General features: G+C 42.1%; 1 protein-coding gene across 1 annotated transcript; it reads left to right on the top strand.

Moving 5' to 3' along the window:
- Nucleotides 1–3,413: 3,413 nt before the first annotated feature.
- LOC115379916 (UDP-glucuronosyltransferase-like) lies at nucleotides 3,414–9,636 on the top strand. The gene is given in 6 exon segments (XM_030080884.1): nucleotides 3,414–3,990; nucleotides 3,993–4,273; nucleotides 6,857–6,988; nucleotides 7,166–7,253; nucleotides 7,838–8,057; nucleotides 8,452–9,636. Coding segments are annotated over 6 exon segments (1,581 nt in total). The 3' UTR covers nucleotides 8,735–9,636.
- The last annotated feature ends 633 nt before the right edge of the window (nucleotides 9,637–10,269 follow it).

The following is a 10,269-nucleotide window of genomic DNA, read 5'->3' as shown; positions in this document are numbered from 1 at the left end:
CATTTACCTGTTTATATTCTCTGAAAAAAAATCAAGACTTTATCATTTTAACTGCAAACATGAGGTGTGCAAATATGTGTTTGGACTTGGAAAGGTCTCCTCCTGACTTGAAGGCCCATCCGGGCTGAATGTGAGGACATTAGCTCCCTGTCCTGTCCTGGCGGGTGCAGCTGCAAACATTTCAGAACTAAAGTGGATGCACCAAAGAAATTCACAAATAGCTTGAGGTTAATTTGCAAATACTTTTAAATGAACCATGAACTACTGATTGCATATTTCCATGTCTGGACATATGTATACAGTGTGAATCTCTACACATTTACACATCCAAACACACATTTGCAGATCTAAATTTGCAATAATTCATTTTCAATAATAAAGTCCAGATTTTATTCCCATACGTTTCAGTTCTCCGGGCAGAAAACCCGAGTCTTCATCACAGGGACAAATCACCTCTCTGTCTCAGTCTGGCTTTACGTGGTGTGACTGAAACACACCTTCAGCTGCACACAGCTTGGTTGTTTGAGAGCCACCCACTGAAAATCAAGAACTGGGTTTGCATCACACACAGCAACACTGCGAGCTTCATCTGAATGAACTGCATGGGAGCTGCGTTGTGTAAAAGCGAGGCTTACCTCACAAAAGCACCAGCGTTTGCACAACACGAGAAAGAGAGAGAAAAATACAGCCCATAATCCTAAACCCTGAGCTAGAGCAGCCCCACAAGCGTTAGAAAATTCAGAATTTGGCTCTTTAAAACTAAATAAACATTGATTATTGATCTCCAAGGGGAAACTGGGTCAGCTGCAGTTGCTCAATTGTCAAGAGAAAAATTAAATTATAAGAAAATAAAAAAGAAATGCAAAATACAAAAATATGTGCCTTGCAAATTTTGAAAAGTGTGTGCATTATGTATAAGTTGTGTCAAACATATGTGCATTATCTGCCTTTAGTCTCAATATGCATATACTTCAGATAAAGGACTTTGGACGCACCCGTGAGTGAAATGCAAACAAACACAGGAACAACACACATCAGATTAAGAACGCTGGGTTCTTCCTCTTCCACAGCCTGAAGCCTCAGAGGTGGAGCCACGCCGATCCCTGCAGGTGTTCATGGGCTCAGTAGAAATCCATATTCTGACACACAGGCTCACCACAGATCCTCTGCTTGTTTGTTTTTTGTTTTATTATTATTATTTTATTTTTATCTCCCTGTTCATGTTTACTGCATTCACAAAAGAGCTCTAAAAACACAGTTCTATCTAAAATGTGGAAGGAAGTGGTGGTCATACTTTTTTTTTTTTTTTTTTTTAACATTCACTGCTGGATTTTCAAAATTTAACTGAATGAGAGGTCTGGTGATCTGGAATGTAAACCCTGTGAACTGTCAGCTTTATTATGAGAATAAAGCAGGTAGCATAAAATAATAAGTAAGTAAATAAATAAGTACATAAATAAATAAATATGACCACAAAAAAAAAGTATGACCTCTGCTGCCTTATGTTGAATCATATTTGGAACTTGTTCATATTTTAATTGTACTTGCAATAATTTTTGAAAGCAAACTGAGTAAAAACAAACAAACAAACAAAAAAATCAATAACTGAATAAATTAAATTAAATGTAATAGTAGGTTCAGCTCCTGCCACTTGTAAGTCATGGCTTCCTCTAGCGCTCAGTGAACAATTTATGGGTGTTTCAAAGGTGGAACAGGAATGCAGGGTTACGTTAAAATGATAATAAGATTCGTTTACATGGCACTTCTCAAAACAGAAGTTACAAAGTGCTTTAGAGGCAGGCAGACGCTGAAAGGGTCACGGGGAAAAAACAGTGGTGAGGTAAAGAAAAATAATGAAGGAATGATCCAAGTTGACTTCAGGATTAGTCATGACAGTAAAATTTGTAAAAGGCTGACAGTGATTTATGCAGTCTAACTAACCGTGACTTACATGTGTTTGTTATGTGTTATTTCCCTGCTGGTTGCACAGCATAGAGTTGAATGAGTTAATAACTTGATGCTGTTGCCCATGCAGCTCTGGCGGGGGGTTCGCCTCAGGTGATGCAAGTCGTAACTCAGGGTGAAATTCTTTGCTGTGTATCAAAGTTTTGATGTTATCGCCCTCCCAAGGAGAGGTGTGGATGTTCGTTTCCTATTACAGCCGGCTTCTCACGCCACCAGGCTGTTAGAGAGGGGTGTAGCAATACATGTGCGTGTGAGTGAATGTGTTTGTGTGTGTGTTAAGATAACAAGAGGGTATGTGCCATGCTCTGTAACTGTGTGTGCGTGACACTCTGTTTTAGTGGGAGGAGAAAGGGAAAGCAAGTGGGCCAGAGAAACATGAGGTGTTCCAACCTTCATACCGCGGCATGACTTGCAAGTTTTGCTGCACTGCAAAAACTCAAAATCTTACCAAGATTATTTGTCTTATTTCAAGTCAAAAATGTCTTACTCCTAGTCAAAATATCTCATTACACTTAAAATAAGACATGATCACCTCAGAAGTAACTTGTTTTTAGACAATTGTCTCTTGTTTCAAGTGAAAATTCTCTTGAAACAAGTGAAAATTTGCTTGTTTCATTGGCAAAATTTGTTTCTTGTTTCTAGCTAATTTTTATTTATTTCAAGTGAATTTTCACTTTTTCCACTGGCAAATTTTGCCAATGAAACAAGCAAATTTTCACTTGTTTCAAGAGAATTTTCACTTGAAACAAGAGACAATTGTCTAAAAACAAGTTACTTCTGAGGTGATCATGTATTATTTTAAGTGTAATGAGATATTTTGACTAGGAATAAGACATTTTTGACTTGAAATAAGACAAATAATCTTGGTAAGATTTTGCGTTTTTGCAGTGTGACATTACAGATGCATACAAAAATGTCCAAATGAGTTTAATTCTGTTCTTTCATAGAAAAAGTAAAATGATACATGAGGGCTAAAGAAAAGGTTTTGCTGTGGCAGATATACTAAACCAAATTTAAGTTTAAACACTTCATTGAATAAATATGTCTTCAGTGCCCACATATCCTGGGAGGAAAGCTGAGTCACAACTCACATATAGGTGGCAAAGCTTATGGTGCTTAAATAAATGTAAATTATTACATTTAAAACAAATTGTGACCCCATATGACCATTTAATAATCATTAACTCGGGTCAAACTCTAACTGCAACACGACCCCAAGCTCCACTGGGAATCTCTACTCTCTTTATCTTCCTCGGGTTACGTAATAGCCCGCTTGCAAATGCAGCTTGAGCTTTCTGCAGTACTTAAAGACTGACACACACACACACACACACGCAGATGTCACACTGAAAAGTCCAGCCGCCTCCCAGCAACACCCACCACCAGATTTCAGGGAAGTAGCAGTCCGCCTCTCACAGCGAGCCAGCCTGCAGCGCAGAGAGGAGGCAATGGGCAGGGAGGTGTGGGTTCCTGTGCTGGGGCTGCTGGCCTGGCTGTGCTGCCTCACGCTGAGGCCCGTTCAGGGGGGGAAGGTGCTGGCGATGCCCGTGGATGGAAGCCACTGGCTCAGCATGAAGCTGCTGGTGAAGGAGCTCTCCCTCAGAGGCCATGAGGTGATCGTCCTGGTGCCTGAGACCAGCATGCTGATCCACGGCTCAGATGACTTCCAGACCAAGATCTTCAAAGTGCCCTTCACCAAGGCCAAGCTGGACGAGAACTTGGGTCTTCTCAGGGATGGAGTATTCGTCAAGACACCCCTTATCAAAGATATTTTTGTGAATATGGATCGGCTGATAAACTTCACTTCCTTCCAGGTGATATCTTGCAATAGTCTGCTGCACAACCGGCCGCTCATGAGCCAACTCCGGGCAGAAAACTACGACCTTGTGCTCACGGACCCCTTCCTGCCCTGTGGCCCCGTCCTGGCAAAAGACTTCTCAATCCCGGCTGTTTACTTCCTGCGTGGGCTTCCTTGTGAGCTGGACGTGAAGGCTGCCCAGTGCCCATCACCTCCGTCCTTCATCCCTTGTTTTACTCTGACAACACGGACGTCATGACCTTCCCACAGAGAGTCAAGAACATGCTGATGTACATAGTGCACTCTTACGTGTGCCGTGTGACCTACGCACACTTCGATGAGCTGGTCAGCACATATTTGAAAAATGACATGACCTATAAGGATCTCATTGGCGAGGGTGCTATCTGGCTTCTAAGATACGACTTCACGTTTGAATGGCCCAGACCTCTCATGCCTAACATGATCCTTATTGGAGGGATCAACTGTGCAAAGACAGCTCCTCTGCCACCGGTGAGTGTTTAAAGTGTGGGTCCTGGTGCAAACAAGCAGGCGTCATGTCAGGATTTAATGCAAACCAAATGTTCTCAGTGTCCCAGAATGTGCATAAACAGGCTCAGAAAATTCATCGCCTTTCTCTCCATCTAATCTGTACTCTTAGAAGTTGTCCAGGGCTCAAAACACTGAAAATACTTTATGCACGTGCAGTAGATTATCATTGTAGGTGGTGAAACAGACCATAACTTTTGCAAGAGACACGTTTTCCTCGACACAGATGTTTCCTCTCTTGGTTGCATGCAGCAACAAACAGTGCATGCCCTGAAACATCCCCACCTCATTATGCTATTGTAAGCCTACATTGTAAAAGACAAGCAACATGGTTTTTCTTGCCTTATTTCGTAATCTGTACTCTGGAGACCTGCCAAACATACTTTCCAGTGTTATATAAGGAAGCGTGATAATACCACAGTAAACATTTGGCTCGAGATGACAAAATATGTCCTTCCATTAACGGTCTGCTCTTGCAAATTTTACTACGGAGATAAATAAGTTACAGGGTAACACATCAAGAGGGCAAAATGTCTGTTGAACAATTTATTAAGCTAGCCAGAAGTGCTCATTCACAGAGCTGGTTAACACTCTAGTAAAAACATTGTGAAAGATTTGGGGCTAAGACTGCTTGTCTCCTGGAAGCACTCAGCGCCACGAGTGAAATCTAACCAGGAAGAGCTGTTTTCTGGAGCCTGGCCAGTGTAATCCAAGAATGAAATTAAGCAGCCCTTTTGTATCAGCAGGTGCTAAACACCCGACAGGAGTGGAGTGTTTATTTTGTGCCCTTTATATTAACATGAAGCATTTCTCCTGTGTATCTACATTAAATACAGTGTTAATGTAACTCGAATGCAGAGCCCTTCAGGCACGTCTGCCTTCACTCCCTGGCTCTCAGCCGCTCACCCCGGGCTTCATCCACATCCTTCTGCCACCCCTGCCCACCGCCTTAAAGCAGGATTACTTTAGTTGCATATTTTATTGTAATGTTATTGTAATTTTTATTTTTGGTGCATTTAATATAAACCAACACAAAGCCCAAATGAGGGGGAGCCTGGAGCGCCACACACACTCCAGGTGGGTTATTCCACAAAGGAGCTTAGCCAAAAATACAATGAGGCTTATATTAAGACCACAGTGTGTAAATCAATGATTCACAAATAATAGTGACTTTTTGTTTAAAGCGGATATAAATTTGGAGGAACGGTGTGCCCTGCTAATGTGTTTGGACAAGCAGACGCTATGATAGACATGACTGTACTTTTTACTATAATTGTGTAATATGCCGCTCTCCAATTGTAGTATTAAGATTCATCAATTAAATTCAATTCAAAACAGTTGAATTAGTACACTGAAGCAGTCTTTGGATACTTACATGGTGGGCTGGCAATCTCCAGTCCCCACAGGCAGCTGGGCGAGGGTGCAGCATCAGGCTTATTAATTTGTTCTGCAGCACAGATACAGTGGGATTTAGGAAATCAAATTTCAAATAGAGAGCGGGCGTTGGCTGAAATTGCTGGAATTAAGCCGCATTACATGGTGTGGTGCTATGATTGCTCTGATGAGATGAAAGTGGATGCACACTGGTGATTATAATCAGTTTTTGCTGTCAAATCCGGAAAATTATTTTCAACTTGTTGCTGTGAGTCAGTTTGTTCTGTTGCATGTTGTTTATCTGGCACTGTGGGTGTGGTGGGCTCCTCCTTTTTCTTAAAGAGACCAGATTTGGGCCGGCATTGGACCGGCTGTGAAAGTGGCAGCGCAGCACTGCAGCAGGTTTCACTAATACATTTTCTGGCACAAATAAATAGGCTAGCAGGTTTGTGTTCTGTTGGGTACACATGATACTTCCCATGGCTATCCTACACTTGCATAAGCATTGCTGCAGCTGTGCATGGCCTCCTTTCACAGTGTTACCTCCACTGTTTCACCACTGAACACAGTAAATGTTTTACAATGATGGCAGGCTGCAAAATTCCTCCAAACCCTGTAGCGTGACAGTCCTCCAGCCTGAGCAGGGCCTGCTGTGAGTGTTTCCCCTTGTTCGCTTGTTTGTTTGTGTTGCCCTGCAGGTCCCTGGTGGGCGGGGAGTTCATCAGTGCAACCGGAAACACATGGCCAGCCTCCCCGGTGGGTTTGGGACCCGGCAGTCCCAGACCCCTGGGCTCGCTCACCATTCTTCTGGCCCCATGTTCGTGTTTGTTTGGCTTCAGTTGTGTCACAAGCTTAGGTTTTACATTATACAACACCTTCGAATCTTCCATCTGCTCCTCACACTGATCATTGGGTTATTGTATGCTAATTTATAAACCGGTTCACCTTTCAGTTTACAATCCATGTACCTCCTGTTTTTGGCATCAGACACTGAGCCTTTTTCTTGTTTTGTGTTCAACAGGAGAACACTTTCTGACTCCTAGTGGCCCAGTAGATTACCAGAGTCTCTGACAGTGCACATACATCCAAACACACTGCAATGTTACCAGTCTGTGGATCACTTGTACAGATTTTGAGGCCAAGAACTCAGCGTCCTCTCTGATCTCCCTGCAGGACTTGAAGGAGTTTGTGGACGGCTCAGGTGACCACGGCTTTGTCGTTTTCACGCTGGGCTCTTTTGTGTCCCACATGCCTGAGGAGAAAGCCAAACTCTTCTTTGATGCATTTAGGCGAATTCCTCAGCGGGTAAGAAAAGCCTTGGTGGAGGCATTCAGTTTGCCTAGCTTTGATCCACTCACCTCTATCAATCTAAGCAAACAGCATCTGATTAGATTATTACATTATTAATCATTTGCTCTCACACTTTGTTTGTGTGGCTGAAGATGAGATGCTAATGAATCTCCACTGCTGTTTGTGTCTCAGGTTGTGTGGAGGTACACTGGAGCTTTACCTAAAGATGTACCCGAGAATGTCAAAGTGATGAAGTGGCTCCCTCAGAACGATCTCCTCGGTGTGTTTGGTTTATCCAGTCAGCATGAGCTGCTACTATAAATACTACTACTACTAATACTACTAATACTACTACTACTACTAATAATAATAATAATGATAGTGACATAAAAATACTGGCTGAGCTGGCTGGAAAACAAAGGAACAGTTCACCCAAAAATAATTTGTTTGTCATTATATACTGGCCTCAGTGCTAGTTTAAACACAAATGAAGCAGCAACTGATGTCAATGGATCCTGCTTTTCTGAGCTTCAAAAAGGGGGAATAATGTCAGAAAAATAATAATCAAATTTCTCCAAACTGCCCATGGAGCGTGATCCAGGTGCCCTGAGCCAAACAGCTGCATCCTAAATGGAAACATACAGAAACTATATGCATTTACTTTAGAATATTGCATATTATATATTGCATTTACTTAAATTTCTGAACTAATGACCTATCAGAATCCTGATCACAGTTTTCACAGAAAAAAAAAATCTGTTTCTCTGAAGCAATTCGGGAAAAAAAACGGTGTGTGTATATGTGCTTACATTATCATAATGCTACTGGACTGGACCAATACATGTGAATTTTCTTGCCCATCAGGCCACCCCAAGGTTAAAGCCTTTATCACTCATGGAGGCACCCATGGCATCTACGAGGCCATCTGTAACGCAGTGCCCATGCTGATGATACCGCTGTTTGGGGACCAGAGGGATAACGTAATCCGCATGGTGGCCCGTGGCGTGGCCGAGACCATCAACGTGTTTGACATGACCACTGAGAATTTACTGGAGACGCTCAATAAGGTCATCAGTGACAAAAGGTAAGAGGGCAGGCTGTCAGATTAGACAAGGCAAATTCAGGACAGAAAGAATATAACAAATGTAAAAATCAAATTATTAATTAGATGCTACGGGGAGGGTGTGGTATGCATTTGGCTGTTTAGACTAAATTGAGGTTTTAAAAAAGTAAATAGCCACACAAATTGTCCTTGTGGCTCATGCATTTCAGATAGACTCAAAGAATCAGTCCACCTAAAACCAGTTTAAGCCCTTTCTAATTTGCAAAATCAAGTTTACCTCCTTTACAGGCTGAGTGAACATAAATTCAAAGTGTACGTCACTTTAAACAGTGTCAAACTAGAGAGGAAAGGATGATCACTGACTGGAGGACATATAGTTAACTTTGCTTTTATTTATCCCATCGCTGTTCTCCAGTTACAAAGAGAAGATGACGAAGCTGTCTGCGATCCACCTGGACCGGCCCGTCAAACCGCTGGACCTGGCTGTGTACTGGACCGAGTTTGTGATGAGGCACAAAGGAGCCTCGCACCTGAGGCCGGCAGCGCACCACCTGAACTGGATCCAGTACCACAGCCTGGACGTCATCGGCTTCCTCGCTGTTATCCTTCTAACCGTAACGTGGTTGACGCTGAGCTGCTGCTTGTTCTGTGCCCGCAAGTGCTGCAGGAGGGCAAGGCCAAAGGGCAAGCAGGAGTAGTGATCTGAAAGTGGGGTTTTGTAAATTGCTGTGATTTGTGTGTGTGTGTGTGTGTGTGTGGGTGGGTGGGTGTGGGTGTGGTGAGTGTGTGTATGTAGAATCTAATGTCTACAATCACTACATTGTCTTAACACAAGGAAAACATGCTTCATGCAATAATGCAACAACAAACTGTGGTTAATTCCAAGCAAACAATATTAGATTTTTTTAATAAATTAAAGTGCCACACTAATTTATTATAATGTTTTTATGCCAGTTTGCACTGACATACTTGTAATGACAAATTCTTGTATTGAGCACCGTTGAACTTCTTCCTCACTTTGCAGTTGACATTTCTGCGGTGGGTGGAGCCGTGCCAATGTTGTAGGGAAAACAGTTTTATTGGATCTGGCTCAAAAACCAAGATCACAGTTCATTTTGGTCAGTAAATGGGGAAGAATATGATCTCTCATATTGTGGAGTGTTTTCATTGTGTTTTTTAAGCGATGATGCTTTTACCCTTGGTCCAACAGATTTTATAGGCTGCACTGATTTTCCTTAATAACAGGCTTTCAAGTGATAAAACACAATCTTATTAAGTTCTGTATAATGAGCACAGTCTGAAACGTAGACTACGCATTGTGTAAACAAATTATCTAACAGCCACCTCCACCCTCCACCACAAATTAATTGAACATGCCATTTCCACCTCTTCATCATGTGAAATATTTATCTACCAATTAACTGCAGACAGCCTAAAACAACTTTGGTTAAGGTTATGGTCACGCTCGGGCAATTTCAGAAAATCAGGCTGTGATATCACCTCCTGCGGAGGCCATGTTGGAGGTCCACAGCTCTCTGTGATAATTACTGGGAACAGTGGATTGCTTTTCTAAAGTCATGAGTTGGTGTTTCAATAGAGGAAAAAAACAGCAGGAGAGACATGGTTAATTTGTTTGGGGATTTTAAGGGGAAACCAATCATTTCATCATCAACAGTATTATTTAGAGCAGTGGCCTGTGGGGTAGTTGTTTTTTTTTTTTTTTTTAAGGGAAGGACTGCATGTACAAGTGAGATGAAAAATTCAGCCACAGACATGGTTAACCAGTGAGCAGGGGATTTCAGGAACTCACACTCCTACTCAAAGCCTGTCACAAGTCGCATTACTCGCACACTGATGTTTTCCAAAGTCACACAGGGGCTTCCAAACAGCCACCTTGCACTCACAGTCTTTCTGCGGTAACTCTCTGGCTCTCATACCACAGCTCGGTGTCAACTTGGATGCATCATGAAGCTATAATACACTATAATTATCTTGCCCTCGAGGCATGTTTACAGAGAGCCGAGTCCAAACAGACACATGCCATGAAAAAGCCTGTGAGCAGAAACACAGGTAAAGGGATTCAGATAATAATGACCATTATTATTTCATTTGATATAGGTGATGTAAGTATTTCATTTCAAGACAAAAAAGACATGAATACTGGCACATGAAACTCTACACTTCACTGTAATCACCATCACCTCACAGAGCTATTGTACTTTATATACATAAA

The sequence above is a fragment of the Myripristis murdjan genome, chromosome 21 (genome assembly GCF_902150065.1).
Source record: "Myripristis murdjan chromosome 21, fMyrMur1.1, whole genome shotgun sequence".
In the NCBI taxonomy this organism is placed as follows: domain Eukaryota; kingdom Metazoa; phylum Chordata; class Actinopteri; order Holocentriformes; family Holocentridae; genus Myripristis; species Myripristis murdjan.
This window is presented reverse-complemented; position numbering and strand designations above follow the sequence as displayed.